The sequence below is a fragment of the Euphorbia lathyris genome, chromosome 5 (assembly GCF_963576675.1).
Source record: "Euphorbia lathyris chromosome 5, ddEupLath1.1, whole genome shotgun sequence".
Taxonomy (NCBI): domain Eukaryota; kingdom Viridiplantae; phylum Streptophyta; class Magnoliopsida; order Malpighiales; family Euphorbiaceae; genus Euphorbia; species Euphorbia lathyris.
In genome coordinates, this window is record NC_088914.1 from 29,733,909 (window position 1) to 29,752,504 (window position 18,596).

Genomic DNA, 18,596 nt, shown 5'->3' on the forward strand with positions numbered 1-18,596 from the left:
CTTTGTATAGCAATCACGAAACAAATAGAGTGCCTCTAACTGTATTCACACGAGTTAAGAAATGAATAAACGAACAAAATAATTATTTAGTGCTGAAAATTAGAGAAAAATTATCCCATAACCTTGTACGTTGAATATTGTAATCACTAAATTTTAACTAACAATTTAAAATTAAAACGAAAAGTTTAAAAATTAAAGTAGTTTAGAATGAGTTTAGCCTACATCTACATTTTTTATTAGAATCTGACGAGTGTCTCATAACAATAAAAATTAAGACACGTGTCAATAAGGGAGTATTTCGTTTCTCTTTGCGACGACAAATTATTAGAAGCACCCGGTTTTCCATGTTATTCGGAGGACATTCCATACATATTTTGACACGTGTAACATGAAACCACACATATTATAAGAGATCCTACTATTTTAATTATTACGTGGAGTCACAATACACGTGTCTAAATGTGAATTGGAGGTCCTCCGACCGAATGCTTAATATAAAAACTCGTCTGCGACTCGTCCCTTTTGACAACTCCGTTTATTGTCCTCTAGTGACCAGTCACCACGATCAATGAATGAATTTAATATTAAGGATAAATTTTAATATTTCTTGCAACGACGATGGTGTATCTTGACTTTTCGGTGAATTTACCCCCTTATTCTTATAAATATTACTTTAGGTAAAATTACAATATGCGTTTTTCTTTTCATAGGCGAGGACAACATTCCATTTCTTACTGCTTACCATGATGACAAGATTCATACTTGAATTGAAACACGTACTTCTTTTCCATCAAGATATAATATTATTAAATTACCGTCATACGGCGGCGAAGAAAGTCGCCGAGCCAATATCATATGCTCTGGTATATATATTCCGCCCTTTCCCCAAACTGATCACAACCAAAATCAATCATGGATTTCTCTTCCAATTTCGCAGCAATCGCAATCGCAGGCGCTTTCGCTTTAATTTTCTTGCTCAAGCTATGGAAGAGGTCCAAAAGCAGGGGAAATTTAGTACCAGAAGCACCGGGAGGGCTTCCGATCATCGGCCATTTCCACCGTCTCGGCGAGAAGAAAAATCTTGCTTTAATTTTAACAGAGATGGCTGATAAATACGGATCCATGTTTTCCTTAAGATTTGGAGTTCACACTACTGTTATTATCAGCGATCACAAAGCCATCAAAGAGTGCTTCACCATAAATGACAAATTCATAGCCTACCGGCCTCCTTCAACTCAAGCTCAGATCGTCGGCTACAGCGGTTCTTCTTTCGGATTCGCACCTTATGGTCCTTACTGGCGCAATTTACGAAAATTGGCTTCAATTGAGCTTCTCTCTAGCCAGAGGACGAAGATGTTGAACTATGTGCAAAAATCGGAGGTTAATTATCTGGTCAAGGACTTGTACGATCACTGTAATTCGAGCAACGCAAAGATTGATATTAGCGAATGTATTCAGCATATGGTGTTTAATATGATTACGAGAATGGTGGCTGGGAAGAGATTTTATGTGGGGAATAAGGAAGTGGAGAATGTTAATGGAAGGCCTATGAGTGAAGTTATTAAGGATTTCATGAATGTTGCCGGCGCACTTGTTCCCGGTGATTTTATTCCGTTGATTGGATGGTTGGATATTACAGGGGTTGTTAAAAATATGAAGAGTATTAGCAACGAAGTTGGTGTTATCGTTGATAAATGGATTGAAGAACATAAGATGAAAAAGGCAGAACATGAAGATAAGAAGGATTTCCTTGATGTTATGCTCTCTGTAATTCAAGACGAACCTTCTATGGGGCTTGACCAAGCAACCATCATCAAAGGAACAAGCACGGTAATTTATAATCTTAATTCATTTTTATGCATCGTAATTTTAGTTTTATTATTTTAAAAAATCATTGATGATTTCGATTTTGGTAGATTTTTCCTATAAGTTTTAATTTCCTAAATATAAAATCAAATTTGAAATTTTTATTAGACTTTTGTCAAGTATACAGTTTTTTTTTTTTGAGTTTGAAAAAAATAAAAAACTACCACTTTTCAGGTTTGAAAACGTGGTAAGCCACAATTTAAAAAAAAAAAACATATGCTAAAATCATTTTTATTATTCAACTATTTGACATTTTAAGAAATTCTTTATAAATATAAGATAATTGTAAATAGTTGAATTAATAATGACTAATAGATAACTTACCCTAATTTCTAACACATTAACCTCCTATTGCTTTAGCGGGCCTGACTTAAATTCTTTTTGAAAAATTTACATATAAATCCATTTTTTTTTAAATTTATCTACATTTAAGTAATAGTTTTAATTCCTTTAAAAAAAATAATAGTTTTAATTATGTCAATTAGGTAAATTATTATTTTAAGGACTAAAGTTTATAATATACGAAATATATAATATATTTTTTAGGATTTAAGATTTTCAAATTAGAGTTTAGAATTTTTAAATTAAGATATAAAATCATATTTTATCCATGATATATAGAAAATAGTGATGTATTTAGAATTAATTTTAATAATATGAATTAGTTATAATTTTATATCTAAATAGGATTTTTCATTTTATTTCTCGATCAAGTTTGACCCATTGAAAGCAGATCTGAACGGGTTGGTAGGTATCTATGCCCGTGAACAGGTTTTTTTTTTCGTACATTAAATCTACTGCTTGATGTGACATCTAATTCAATTAAAATAACACAACCCATTTCATATGTATTGGTATACAAAATTGTATTTTTTCACCATTCAAAATAAGAGTGTTATGATTTCTCTATAACCACGTCACAAAAAAAAAAAAACCTTTTTGTGTTAAAATGTAAATTTCAAACGTATACATCGTTAACCTAAAATGGATTATGAGTTTAGACCATCTCCAATCCAATATTAAATTGATGTTGGAAAAGAGATTTGATGATAGTTGGCTTTCCAATCATCATCAAACTGTATTCTTAATTTGATGAATACGGTTTATTTCCCACAAATTTGATGTAACATCAAATAATATTTTATTAGTTATATATATATATATATATATAAAGATTATTCACCTTGTGATTCTTTTTTGCCTTTTCTATAAAATATTTGATTAATTAAATAGTTGATTTGTTAATAAAATTAAAATTTATTCTTGCAGGCTATAATTCTTGCAGGTTCCGATACAACAGCAATAACAGCAATATGGGTTTTATCCAACTTATTGAATAATAAAAAAGCACTACAAAAATGCCAAGAAGAGCTAGATCTCAAAGTAGGCAGAGACCGATGTGTAGAAGTCGACGATTTAGCAAAACTGGAGTACCTCTCGGCATGCATCAAAGAAACACTACGATTATTCCCACCTGGTCCACTAGGAATTCCAAGACACGTAGCGGAAGATTGTTACATTTCAGGATACTTTATTCCAAAAGGCACACGTTTGTTTTTAAATTTCTACAAATTGCACAGAGACCCAGAAGTCTGGAGGAATCCTGAGGAATTCATCCCAGAAAGATTTCTTACAGATAAATCACACATTGATGTTACTGGAAATAACTTCGAGTACTTGCCATTTAGTGGAGGGAGAAGACACTGTCCTGGAACAAACTTGGCAATGCAGGTTTTGAATTTGAGTCTTGCTAGGTTGCTTCAAGCATTCAACTTTAAAACTCCATCTGATAAGCCTTTGGATATGAGTATCGGCCAAGCCATTGTCTTGCCAAGGGAATATCCTCTTGAACTTGTTCTTACCGCACGTCTTGCTCCTCACCTTTATGATCAAGAATGCAATTGAAGAGACTGCTATATTTCTGGTAGACTAATAAACAAAGTTAACACTTGCCTCAATATTAATTTCAACTCCTATTTGTAGCTCTTTTTTGCCTTACTGTGTTGTGGCTTGAGCTAATAGTTAAGTTTAGTTATAGTTAGCCTTATATGTGAATCAATAAATTGCTAGTGTCATTACTTCTTGGGAAAAGTATAATAGATTTTTTTTTTTTTTTATGTATTTGCAAGACGTTTTTGTAGTTTACAAGTTTATAAATACAGGTTTTGGGGTTTTTCTATTTGTAAAGACAAATTTTTCACTAATTAAACCATCCAAATTTGGTTATGTAAGAATAAAATCTTGACAAGTTTATATGAGAATTGCACTAAAACAAGTATATATAACACTTTGAAATTTAAAATAGAACTTGAAAAAATTGAAAATCTTGAGAGAAAGCTTGAAGATCTTGAAGAGAGTGAAATAGAGAAAGAATCTTGAGAAGAGATTGAACAAAGGCAAAGAGAATAAATGTTCAATTTTGCCTTTTATACTTACTGTTGTTAGAACATGATTAGCAATTTAACTCGTCCAAATTACTAAAGAAATGATTAATTGGAAAGAAAATTATATTTGATTGATAAAAGATTACTTTACAAATTGAAAGAGATAAATTTATATTTTTTTAATCTAAAAGATAAAATTATCTCAAAGGCTAATTACACAACAACTTAATCCAATACAAAGAGGATCAAATAGTCAAATTACAAAACTAATAACCTAAGGTGATACTTATAATTTAATTAAAGAAACCAATTAACGAAAAGGTAATATTATAAAGAAATTAAAACATAAAGGTAAATACTAAAAGAGCATTTTATCAAAAAAAAAAAAAAAAAAACTAAAAGACGGAGAGTGTGAAAGCCAACTCGTAAAATGTGATGAGATGGAGGATCTAGTGGAGTATTTGCCACAATTCCTTTGGTTCATTTGAATCAAAGGCATGAGCTGGGCGAATTAATATTCACCTAACAAAATCTCAGGTTGCGGACCTTGAAATTGGAGGCTTGGGTCCGCGAGTTGGCCCTTGAAAATGCCCTCGGTGCGCGTTTTGCTGTCTAATTTCTTAATGTATTGCAATGAATCCTAACCAATGTTATCAGGCTTGACAAGTGACACTCAAACCAGAAACCAATTTTATTAGGTTCGGTTCGACCGATCGAATCGGGAACCGGCCAGGCATCCGGTTCAAACTCTTTCGATTTGTTGAACTTTCAACAAACCGTAGTGACCCACCCGACCTGGAATCTGTGTGACCTTGGACTTAACATTTTTTTTTAATTTTAATAAAAATAATTGAAATAGTAAAATTAAATTTGGGTTTAAATTAATTAAAACTAAGCCAATCTACGAATCTTAGATAATTAATATTTAAGTAATTCAGATAATAATTACATATAAACCATGACATCAGACCTGGTTCAAGTTTTAACTCAAAAACCTAAAATTCTCTATAATAATAATAAAAAAAAAACTCAAAAGCCTAAAAACAAAATTCCCCAAAATAAGAAGGCATTATTGGATTTTTTTTTGAAATAATAAAGAATCTTGTATTAACTTAAATCTGCAGAAAGAATATCAGTAATAACTGGTGGTGGACATGCCCACTCACCACGAACAGACCTAGAAGTAACAGCTTTAGCTAGGCTATGAGCTGCTAAATTCGATGAACGCTTTACAAATGAGACAGAACAGGAGTTCATGTCTTGTAATAAATCGCAACAATCCTGAATAACATCCGAAAGATATGATAGTTGAAAGCTTCGATGTTGTATTGCTTTTACCACGACTAAGCAATCTGATTGAATTTCGACATGGCTAAGTTCGAAATCCTTCACCCACGACAAGGCTTCACGTATTGTTAAGGCTTCCGCCAAAGGAGGATCCATAATATCCGCCAGGGGTCCCATTCTCGCTGCAAAGCATCTCCCACGGTGATCCCTTAAAAGTATCCCATACGAGCAGAAATTGTTGATGTTATTTATCCCAGCGTCAACGTTGCAAATAAAGGAACCAATTTGAGGTTTTTTCCACTTCGATGCTATCTGATCTGCCGGTAACCGCGGGATTATTTTCTGGAGTTGAGCAGTTCGCCAGGCCGAGAGGTCGACTATTGCTGATCGGCATATTTCTGCGGGAGAAGTACCTTTATCATCCCAAACTTTCACGTTACGTGCTTGCCATATATTCCAACTAATCATGGAAATGATACCAACATCTGTCCCAGGATCTTCGAGCCTGTTTATAAACCAATTTGAGAAATTCTGCACCTGTTCCATTCTTCGATCATTAAAATAGATTTCCTATACTTGGGCTGCCCGAGGACACTCAAAGAAGACGTGATTTACTGTTTCATTGTAAGCCCCGCAAATCGGACAGCAGTTAGGTAGACTACTGTGTCGAAGAGCCAGATTACTCAACGTGGGCAAACAATCAGTGAAGATTCTCCATAGGCAATTCTTTACTTTTGGCGCCACCTGCAGATTCCAAATTAAGTTCCAATTGAACTGAATGGTATTGACAGTGCTTGCCTGTGAGGTTCCAATTGTTTGAAGATACCCGCTCCTAACAGTGTACACGCCTGACTTGTCGCATGGCCAAAACCACGTATCCGCCTCAAGCCTTCTCCTCTCGGGAATGGACAGCATAAGCTTGGCGTCACGGCTGTTGAACGTGTTGTTAATCAGCTCCCGATTCCAATCTCCCTTGTCGTTTAGTAGATCCTTCACAAAACCCGTCGGTAATGTATTGTCTGTGTTACTAGTTGGAAATGGATTCTGATCATCAGGGATCCAGGGACTGCTCCAAATATTACTCTTCGCGCCCGTACCTATCTTTCATCTCAGACCATCGCTTAACACGTATCTACCTGCCAGAATACTTCGCCATATGAAAGATGGATTATGCCCCAGAGAAGCCTGCAAAAAATCAACGTTAGGGAAATACCGAGCTTTCAGGATACGCGCCACCAAGGAATCCGGATTATGAATAATGCGCCAGCTTTATTTCGCCAATAGCGCCAGGTTGAATATATGAATATTGCGAAAGCCCAAACCTCCACTAGATTTCGGCTTGCACATCTTATCCTAGGATTTCCAATGGATACCGCCCGAACCCGGACCACCTGAATTCCACCAGAATCTATTTAACATATTGTTGATTTTTTCACAGAACTCTTTTGGCATGAGGAATAGGCTCATAAGGTATGTAGGGATAGCCTGAAGCACAGATTTAATAAGAATCTCCTTTCCCGCCCGGGAGAGAAACTTCTCCTTCCAGTTGTTGATCCGCTTCTAGATTCTATCCTTTAAAAAGCCGAATGTCTGCATTTTACTTTTTCCCACCATAACCGGCGCTCCAAGATAGAAGCCCATATCCTCAACTTCGTTAACTTCTAATTCGTTACAGACATCCGTCTGATCTACCCTTGCCGTATTACCACTATAGAATAAAGATGATTTCTGAGAATTGATACACTGACCCGATGCTTCTTCATAACATCGTAAACATGCTTGGATCTCCATTGCTTCCACCTTATTAGCTCGAAAGAACAGGTAACTGTCGTCTGCAAAAAACAAGTGGGATATTTTTGGGGCATTTCGAGCAACTTGGGCTCCATGAATCAGACCTGCTTGTTCTTTAGCGGCTAATATAGCTGATAGGCCTTCTGCACAAATCAAAAATAAGAAGGGTGACAACGGATCTCCCTGCCTCAGACCTCGTTGAGGAGTAATAGGTCTGATTTCCTTGCCTTCCTGAACAATCTTGTAAGACACTGTGGAGACCAATAACATGATCCAATTAATCCATTCCAAACTAAAACCCAACTTCAGCAGCATATTTCTAAGAAAACCCCACTCGATGCGATCATATGCTTTGCTCATGTCTAACTTAAGGGCTGTTGTCCCGTGTTTTCCATGCCTTAACCCTCTCAACTTGTGGATTGTTTCGTAAGCAACAATTATGTTATCAGAGATTAGTCTCCCTGCAATGAAAGAACTTTGTGTGGCTGAGATAATAGACGGAAGGATTAATTTGAGGCGGTTAGCAAGCATTTTCGATAGTATCTTAAGTAGCACGTTACACAAAGCTATATGGTGTAAGTCTGATACATTTTCGGGTGAACTAACCTTTGGAATAAGCACGATCAATGTATCATTGAGATTTGCCGGAAGCTCACCAGACCCGAGAATGGAGAAGCACACCTTACATACATCACGACCCACAATATTCCAGAAATGCTGGAAAAATGCCGGATTTAACCAGTCAGGTCTCGGGCTTTTATCCGGGTGTTAGACGAGGTGCCGCGGCCTAATCTCCCGGGCGGACCGGGGGGTGGACACCTCATGGCGACGTAAGCGGTGATTGGCGCCAAAAGCAACCAATCGTGGAATCAAGCTGCTCGGCAGGACCGGAGCTCGGAGTATGGAAGAGTCGCCACCCACGAATGGGAAAATGAACACCGATCCCTTGCGGGAGACCGGTGAGGGTTCGGAAAACTTAGGTACGAGCCGAGAAGGCTAGCTCCTTTCCGGAGAAAGGCTACTAGGAACCCCGATATCGCCCGGTTATGAATCACCGGCCTCCTACTCAGCGTGTTAGGCGATAACAGACTAATCGCATATTTCTTTAAGTTTAAAATTCATTTGAAACCTTTTCTTTCTCGTATTGAAACCGTTTTGAGCATATATTATTGAAAGCCATTTTGGTAAAGAATCACCCATTTACATCAATCCAAAAATATATAGGAGAGAGAGAGGGAGAAGAAAGAATTGATTTATTTACAATGTGATTTATGCTTCGTATTTACACACTAACTCTGAGCTAAACTCACTCCCCAAAAACGAGTTTATTTACTTGGTTCGTACCTTAATCGCCGTTGGAACGATTTAGGTACGTTTCAAAACCCCGTTTATTTATGTGGCCTCTACTCGAACTGCCGTTGGAACGACTCGAGCGTTTGAAGACGTGGAATAAAGAATTTTAACCCGAAAACGTGGTTAGGCATACAAGTCAATTTACTTTGTACAAATCATTTAAGAAAACGATTCAAAACTCTATTATTTACGATTAAAAGCTATTTTAATTACAAGGTTCGCTTAATCCGTCGTTGGAACGGACTAAGGTTTTAAAACATGATGTTTTAAGAAATGGTTTAAAAATGTCAAGAAAACGTTATTTACACTTTAGGAATATCTAGAAAACTTTAAGTTTAAATAAGCAAATTAAACTCTCTTTTTGTGATTTTACTTTCCCCTTTTCACTCAATTAACCTTTAACATTATCATAATTACAACAATAAACCAATTAAACCAAAATTCACCAAGTAAAACACATTTGGAATATATACATATATACAAGAATAAAATAGAAATACATATATACATAGTTTTATCTAAAAATAGGGATATATCTATAGATGAAAATAAGTAAGAAATATTATATGATATAACAAAGAAAGTGAAAAAGAATACTAAATATAATACCTTTTTATTCTAATTCAAAATATGTAAAAACAATGAACCAAGTTTATAAATGGGAAGAATAACATTTAATCTCCAAAATAGTTTTACCCAATGATAACTAACATAATTCAAATGAGCCAAAAACCATATATATATACATATATACTACTTTATAATATTAAATCCAAACGAATTAAATTTCAACATGAAATAAATAAATATATAGTACATAATAAATAGTTATAGGATTAAAAAAAAATTTTATAAACATATTACACAATAATATACATATATATACAAGTAGAAATGTCAAAAAGTGGGGAAAGGAGGGTAAAAATGGTGATTTTCGGTTTCCAGTAGATTACCGACGGAAAGTCCGTTGCCAATCTGCTGTTAGTGACAGAAAAGGCAGAATTACAGCAGCACTCCAAAACTTTCCAGATTCGTTCAAAAGCTTTAAATTAAATCTAATTCAATCGTTTTGGATCTCCGAACTACCAAAAATGGATCATAGTCTATAACGGAGTTTCCTAAAATGACGTTTTTTATTTTAAAACGTTATTCGGAAATGTCTTTTCAAAACTTATAATTACAATGTTTTTAATACCCGAACTACCTTTTAATCGGATCACGGTTCGTATTGGGATATTAAAACGAGGTTTTTTATTTCAAAACTAAACCGAATTTTTATTTAACACAGGATGAAAATAAATAAATACGGGAAATTAAATAAAACGTGACAAATAAATAAATAACTAAATAAAATTATAACATAAAAATAAATAAAGAAAATAAAACAAATGAAATAAATAAAACGAGTCTAGTCCTCGGATAATACCTCAAGTTCGGTATTGACGGTTGAAGTCGGTTGATTCCACGAATCGTGCTTTTCCGGTGTTTTTGTGTTTTTGGTAAAATTTTAACTTTTAGGAAATTTGGAATTTTTAGGAAAAAAAATGTTTTTTCCCAAAAAAAAGATTTTCTCTCTAAAAATGTTTAGAGTGAGAAGCTCCTCCCAAAAAGTCCCCCTAGAATGCATGGGGATACGTGCCTTATATAGGCAAACGGATCCCCGGAACTTTGGGCGACGCCCGAAGAAAATTGGGCGTCGCCCAAAGTCAGTTGGGCGAACGCCCAATCTAGTTGGGCGAATTCCCAACTTTCGTTGGGCGCGCGCCCAACCAGCGTTGGGCGCGCGCGCCCAACTGACGTTGGACGTTCGCCCGACAATGGTTGGGCGTCCGCCCAACGTCGCTGGGCGCGCGCGCCCAACTGACGTTGGGCGTTCGCCCGACAATCGTCGGGCGTCCGCCCAACGTCGCTGGGCGCTCGCCCAGCGGCTGCCGGGCGCGCCCGCCCAGCGGCCGTCGGGCGTGCGCCCGCGCTGTCGGGCGTGCACGCCCCACAGTCGTCGAGCGTGCACGCCCCACGGTCGTCGAGCGCGCGCTCTGCGCTGCCGGACATGCGCGCCCAACGGACGTCGAGCGTGCGCCCCGCGCTGCCGGGCGCGCGTCCAACTGTCGTCGGACACGCGTCGGCTGCCGCTAGGCGCTCGCACCACGTCGCTGAGCACTCGCGAGCCGTCCACTTGACGACCGCGACTCACATTAATTTTTCTTTTCTTATTATAGATTTTTGTTTTAAAACTTCCGGAATCAACCGCTTCGACCGTCTTGTTTACAGGTTTTCGTCACAGGTCCTCCGACTCGGTTCTACAGTTGCCCCTACTTTCCTATTTTGACAGTGATGTGTGTGTTTTGAAAACGTTTTTTTTTGCGAACGCAACACATGCAATATAAAACATATAAAGTAAGAGACACGTAAAGAGTAGGAGGAAGAATACCTGACCTTTGCGCTGCGCGTTCCGGCGTCGTTCTCGATCCTTTCTGTCCTTGCCTTTGAATCGGCCGCCGGTGGATGTTCTTCTTACGGACCCTAGCCTAAGTTGACTGCGGGTAAAAATGGCTCAAAAGCAATCTTGGTGCACGACCGCGAGTAAGATGGCTCAAAAGCGACCCTGGTCTACGACCCGGGGGGAAATGGCTCAAAAGCAACCCTGGTCTACGACCCGGGGGGAAGTGGCTCAAAAGCAACCCTGGTCCACGACCGCGGGTAAAATGGCTCAAAAGCAACCCTGATCCACGACCGTGGGTAAAAATGGCTCAAAAGCAACCCTGGTCCACGACCGCGGGTAAAATGGCTCAAAAGCGACCCCGGTTCACGACCGGGGTAAAATGGCTCAAAAGCAACCCTGGTCCACGACCGCGGGTAAAATGGCTCAAAAGCAACCCTAGTCTACGACTGTGGGTAAAATGGCTCAAAAGCAACCTTGGTCCACGACCGCGGGTAAAATGTCTCAAAAGCGACCCTAGTCTACGACTTTGGGTAAAATGGCTCAAGAGCAACCCTGGTCCACGACCGCGGGTAAAACGGCTCAAAAGCAAAAGTTCTTTCTGACAATTCTGAATTCTTTTAAAACACCATTGTCTGTATTTTCTCACTGGAGCTAGTGTCTTGGAGGTTTGAATGGTTCGATAGGAACGTCTTTTTAGTCCGGAATGATTCAAACTAACAATTATTTTTCTGTTGACTGTCGTCTGTATTTTGACTGGTGCCGCTGTTCTGTAAAAATCGGCTGTCGTCTGGAGTTCCATCTTGATATTATCGGTCACTGTTTGGCAGAAACGTAGGCTGAAACGGACTGCAAATCGGAGGTCTGTGCACCTGGTAAATAATTATTTACTTTTTACCTTTATGTCACATCGTACCTTTTCCAATATTTACGGGAATGACATTCCCCTTTCCTATATAAGGTGGTGGGATTTCATTTCAACCCCACACCTTCTCTCTCTTCTTTCTCTCTCTAACTTTTGATTTGGATTATTCTCGGGATGGATTTGGATCAACATGATGGCACGAAGGGCATGGAGGAGGGTTTCGTGAACCTTACTACAGTGGACCCTTTTCAGGACCCCACATCTCATCTGAGCCGGACCCGCTGTAACCAGGTAAGTACTTTCTTACTTCCTCGTCTTTTGACTAAATTTCTAGGCTTTAGTATCCCTACTTTGAACATGATTTGCATGCTAACCCCTAGGTTACCTTAGAAGACCTTAGTTAGAAAACATGAATTTCTTTGCTTGCAAGTAACACTTTATTTGTCTTTTTGGAAGAATGCGAACTATATGCATGTGAATAGTAAACATACGAGCAATGCATGGAACAGTAAAAACGTGAATAGCACGTGAATAGTGAAAACGTGAATAGTAAAAACGTGAATAGTGCACGTGAATAGTAAAAACATGACTAATGCACGTGAATAGTAAAACTCGATTAATGCACGTGAATAGTAAAAACTCGACTAATGCACGTGAATAGTAAAAACGTGAATAGTGTACGTGAATAGTAAAAACTTGACTAATGCACGTGAATAGTAAAAACTCGAATAATGCACGTGAATAGTAAAAACTTGACTAATGCACGTGAATAGTGTACGTGAATAGTAAAAACTTGACTAATGCACGTGAATAGTGAAAACTTGACTAATGCACATGAATAGTACAACTTGAATAATTCTCTTTTCCAATGCGGACGAGAGCAGATCAAAGAATAATGAATTAATCAAATCCTATGCAACCAACCCTAAGGGAGAGATTTCACAAAATGACGGTCCAAATTGACAAGATGTTTCTAGGTTAGATTTGACCGAAAGAATAGCTAGATTAACGTGCTTTCATCAGATGCCAGCCTAGGAACAACATTTAAACTTACCTGTTCCGTTCTTTCCAGTTCATCGACATTTCCGGGACTACGGCAGATATTCACGTGTGGTATTCCATGCTAGGCGCCGCGACGAGAGCCCGTGTGCGAGAGTTGGGCTTTGAGCCCTTTATTTTAGCGCTGCCCCGCGCCAACGGGGTGTGCAACCGTTTCAGCCTACGGGCCTTATGCGAGAGATGGGTTGACTCGACCCACACCTTCCATCTCTCGTTCGGGGAGATGACGATCTCGCCTCGCGACTTCTCTTTACTGACCGGGCTGCGGGGGAGTGGTACTCCGGTTCCCTTCTCCTTTGATACGATGCGTCCACGGGTTGACCGTGCTAGATTGGCTGCTTTGATCGGGCCGGGAGTTTATACGGGTGTCAAATCCACCCCGGCGAAGTTCATTACTACCTCGAGGCTTTTGAGTCGTAGGGACTTTTGTGGGACCGACGACACTGATCTGGCTGTCCGCAGCTTCCTGATATATGCTTTAGGCGAGACGATCTTCCGCACCAAGAGCGGGACCATACATGCGGGTCTTATTCAGGCCTTCAGTGATTTGGACGCGGTGGCGTCTTATGATTGGGCAGGAGCGGGTCTAGCTTACCTGTACAAGTTTCTGGATTTGACTTGCCGGAAGCGCAAGGACTTTGGCGGTTACACCTTCGCTCTTTTGGTACATGGCTCATCCTTAACTTGCCCCTTTTATCTTCTTCGCGCCTTCTGTTCATAACCTTTGTTTTTACAAGCAGGTTTGGGCCTACGAGAGGCGGATTCTTCCCAGCAAGCGTCGGCGTAGGCCACGGGTAGTGACGCCCCCACTTATGGCTCGGTGGAACGAGTTCGGTCTAGGTACCGGGGAGAGGCAGACGGTGGCGCAGCTCCTAGATTGGATTGATTCACGGACCTTGGGGCAGGTAAATATCTTCTAATCACGCTAGATTTTGTTTGATCGGACCTGACTTTTTCTTTGTGTCTTTAGATTAAATTCAGGTGGGACGACCTTGACTTCGGTCCTGATTACGCGTACGTCACCCTGATCCAGGAGCAGCAGAGCGTGCTTACCGGCCCTTGCGTGCGGGCATGGTACTTAGGCGACCGGGGTATCACCGGGGTTAGTGCCTCGTATTGGACACCAGGCGAGATCCCCGTCTCCATGTGTGCGGTGCGGACTATGCCCTTATCGGTCATTCATCGGGATTTGACTCGTCGCTTTGCTGGTAGAGATGTATAGGTTCATGCCGGGGGTCGTGTCCCCTATTTATCGACATTATTGAGCGCGAGGGATGCCCCAGCGGTGGCGATGGAGGTGGACCCCATGGCGGACGTGTTTTCGGGGGAGGCTGTTGCCGCGGTCTTCGGTCAGGAGGCGATTCCGGTGAGTGTTTCGGCCTATTTATTTTTATTTACGAGATAGTTAGTGGTATTTACTGTGCCTTTGCTTGCAGGAGGGTTCGTGGAGGAGTTCCCACATGTCAGATTTCTTCGATGATGCCCGTGCTCAGGCGTCTACGAGCGAGCCGCCCTATTATATCGGTGAGTCCTCCGGCGCCGCCCGACAGGAGAGGTCCCCTCTAGGCGTACCCGTCCCGGACTTCAGGAGGGATTTCGCGACTGTTTGTTATGACGAGTCCGGGATGGCCTATACCGGTGTCGAGATGGCTCCTTCCGTCTTTACGTCGAGGATACCGTTTGATCCCTCAGACGCTCTGACTTCGAGGGAGACTTGCACTGATTATGTGGGGCTGTCTGGTTACCTCCGAGATGGACTCAGCTTGCGCTGTGCTGACCATCTGGTAAGTATCCTCATTTTATTTTAGTGTAGTGGAATGTATGCATATATGTATGTATGATTTCTATTCTTGCCAGTATTTCTTCTTTCCCTTTTTTTTATATCTGTTTTTTTTTCTTTTTTTTTTAGAGTGATCTTCACACACATGAGCGGAGACGGAGCGAGTCGGTGCAGGAGGCCGATGCCAGGGTTGGCCAGGTCTACCGGGAGAGGAATGACTACTGGTCAGGGGTGATGCGGACAGAGACCGAGGGACGTCTTTCTATCGAGGAGAGGGCACGGGAGGAGACTGCCGGACGCCTTGCCACTGAGGAGAGAGCGCGAGTTGCCGGGGAGAGACTTCGAGTCGCCGAGGAGACCCTATCTGCGGAGCGGGCGTCGCATCTGAGGGACTTCGAGGCCCATTGGGATTTCCCTCCTTATTAGGCTTATCATGTATAGTTTCGTAGCTTTTATTAGAATTACCCCGATTTATAGCTTGTGTATAGGGAGTGGGGTGGATAGTATGTAGGCTTTTTATTGTGAAAAGAAAGGTAAGAAATGTATAACTCATGATTCGTATTACCATGCATTCAGTAGATTATAACGATTCCAATCATTCTCTTCAAATATATTCATGCCTTTATTTATTTACAAACAACAGAAATACTTAGCCTCTTATACATTATTTTTATAATTGCTCAAGATATAACTACCGTTACCAGGACCTGCCTTTTTTCGGTTTTCAGATCCTAGCGATTTTTCGTCTCTCCTTTTACTATCCCGGAATTTTCAAATGAGTGCCCTTTCGGGTTTTCACCCATTGGGATGTCCCTTATTGTTGCATAGGCCGCCCTTTGCGGGTTTTCGACCTATCGGGAATTTTTTTTTTTTTTTTTTTTTTTTTACGAAAAGTATTTCTTAAGCCTATCCAGATTGGTAGGTTCGGAGAACTCCATGCCGTCCATAGTAGTTAACTTCACCGCTCCTTTGCTTAGTATCTTCTTCACGAAGAACGGCCCTTCCCAGTTTGGCCTAAACTTGCCCCTCGGGTCGGTGTGCGTCACACGGATCTGTTTTAGCATCATATCCCCTTCTTTGATAGGGCTGGCCTTGACCTTTTTGTTGAAGGCTCGGGCCATCCTTCGCTGATATAACTGCACATGGTAAAGGGCCTCCATCATTTTCTCGTCCACCAATGCTAACTGTTCATACCGCTTCTTCACCCATTCCATCTCGGGAATCTCTGCTTCTACTGCGGTTCTCAATGATCGCTTTTCAACCTCAATCGGGAGAACAGCTTCTGCACCGTATACCAAGGAGAACGGCGTTGCCCCAGTTGACGTTCTAACTGTCGTACGATAAGCCCATAAAGCGAGCGGAAGCTGTTCGTGCTAGTTCCGATGCGATTTTATTGTCTTTACGAGAATCCTTTTAAGGTTCTTATTAGCTGCCTCAACTGTGCCATTAGCTTGCGAACGATACGGAGAAGATCTGTGATGTTCAATACCGTACTCTCGGAAGAGACTCCTCACTTCCCCTTGAAACTGGACCCCGTTATCTGTGATTATGTGATGAGGCACTCCGAATCTGGTGATTAAGTGTTTTTCGATGAACTTCCTCATCTGCTTGGACCCCAACTTGCCGAACGACTCTGCCTCTACCCACTTGGTGAAGTAATCAATGGCAACTGCGATGAATTTGTGTCCATTTGACGCATTAGGTCTCACCTCACCGATGATGTCAATGCCCCAAGCTGCAAACGGCCAAATGGGCGCTAACACGTGCAGTTCCATAGCCGGTAAATGATTATAATCTCCGTGGATTTGACAATCATGGCATTTCTTCGCATATTCGTTACAATCTCTTTCCATGGTGAGCCAATAGAAGCCTTGCCTTATGATTTTCTTTGCTAACACTGCTCCTCCCATATGGGCCCCGCAAATTCCTAAGTGTACTGACTCCATTGCTTCGCGGGCTTCTCCCGCATCCAAACACCTCAGCTGTAAACCATCGGCGTGCCTTTTGTAAAGCAAGTCGTTGTGGATGACGAACTGCTGAACCAACCTTCTAATCACGGCCTGATCCCTAAGTTCCGATTCTGCCGGGTATGTTCCACTCTTCATGAAGTTTACGATATCGAAATACCATGGCTTTTCATCTGCCCCTAATAGCATTACGTCTTCGTAGCATGGTTTGTGAGATCTCTTCAATACCAGAGGCTTCGAGGCCAGGTTCTGAGGGTTGTCCCAAACTGACACCAAAGTGGCCAAAGCATCCGCTGCCTGGTTCTGTGCCCGAGGAATATGATAAAAACGACATCCATTGAATCTTAGTGCCAATCCCTCCAACTGGTCTAGGTATGGACGCAACCTTTCTTCCCTCACTTCCCAGTTTCCTTGTGCCTGTTCGATGATTAGCCTTGAGTCGCCCCAGATTTCGACATATGATACTCCCAGTGCTGCTAATGACTCCAACCCATAGATGCACGCTTCATATTCGGCCATATTATTGGTGAGAGGGAAGGATAGCTTCTTTGCCATCGGGATTCTTTCTCCCTCTGGTGAGATAAGTAGCACTCCTACTCTGGCCCCATTCGAATTAACTGCTCCATCGAAGAACATTTTCCACGGTATGACTTCTATTGCGTTCAAGTGCTCATCGGGGAAATCATAGTTTATCTCTTCCTCTTCTGCGTTCAGAGGTTGGTTGGCCAGAAATTCTGCTACGGCCCTCCCCTTGATAACCTTCTTCGTTACATATTCAATATCAAACTCGGACAAAAGCAATAACCATCGGGCTAGCTTCCCTGTTAAAGATGGAGTTCGGTACAGATACTTCACGGGATCCATTCGAGAAATAATGATCACTTTGTAAGATTGAAAATAGTGCCGTAGTTTCTTTGTTAGCCATACTACTGCCACGCACGTCTTTTCGATCATGTTATACTTAAGCTCGTACTCCAGGAACTTCTTACTCAGATAATATACCGCATGCTCCATACCCGTGTCCCCTTCTTGGGCCAACATTGCCCCAATAGATCGCTCATCGATCGTCACATAGAGGAGAAGCGGTTTTCCCAGTTTAGGCGGTCTCAGAACTGGCGGATTAGATAAATAGCTCCGAACACTCTCTAATGCTTGCTGGCACTTATCATTCCAAACCGTGGGTTGATCTTTCCATAGCAGCTTAAAGATCGGCTCGCAGATCGCAATGAGTCATGCTATGAACCGACTGATATACTGAACCTGTCCCAGAAATCCTCTTACTTCTTTCTCATTCTTTGGTGCCGGCATTTCCTGTATGGCCTTCACTTTGTCGGGATCTACCTCGATTCCCTTGTTACTGATCACATAGCCTAAGATTTTCCCCGATGAAGCGCCAAAGAAGCACTTCTTCGGGTTCAACCTCAGCTTGAATTCTGCAATTCGGGCCAAAAACTTCTCGAGTGCAGCGAAATGCCCCTCTTTTGTCTCCGACTTGACCATCATGTCATCCACATAAACTTCTACTTCATTGTGTATCATATCATGGAACAGTGCTGTAGCCATTCGCTGGTAAGTTGCCCTGGCATTTTTCAAACCAAACGGCATCACCCTATAGCAGTATGTTCCCCACTCAGTTGTGAATGAGGTTTTCGCTTTGTGTTTCTCAACCATCTGAACTTGCATGTAGCCCATGAAACCGTCCACATTTGTGTATAAGACGCTTGATGCTGCACTGTCGATCAACACATCAATATGAGGCAACGCGAATTCATCTTTGGGGCACGCCTTATTAAGATCTCTATAA

General features: G+C 41.0%; 1 protein-coding gene across 1 annotated transcript; it reads left to right on the plus strand.

Annotated features, from left to right (window-relative positions):
* Positions 1–814: 814 nt before the first annotated feature.
* LOC136230110 (cytochrome P450 CYP82J17-like) lies at positions 815–3,981 on the plus strand. Its single transcript, XM_066019048.1, has 2 exons — positions 815–1,830; positions 3,136–3,981. The coding sequence occupies exons 1-2, from the start codon at positions 913–915 to the stop codon at positions 3,769–3,771; spliced, it is 1,554 nt and encodes a 517-aa protein (XP_065875120.1). The 5' UTR covers positions 815–912; the 3' UTR covers positions 3,772–3,981.
* Positions 3,982–18,596: the final 14,615 nt, after the last annotated feature.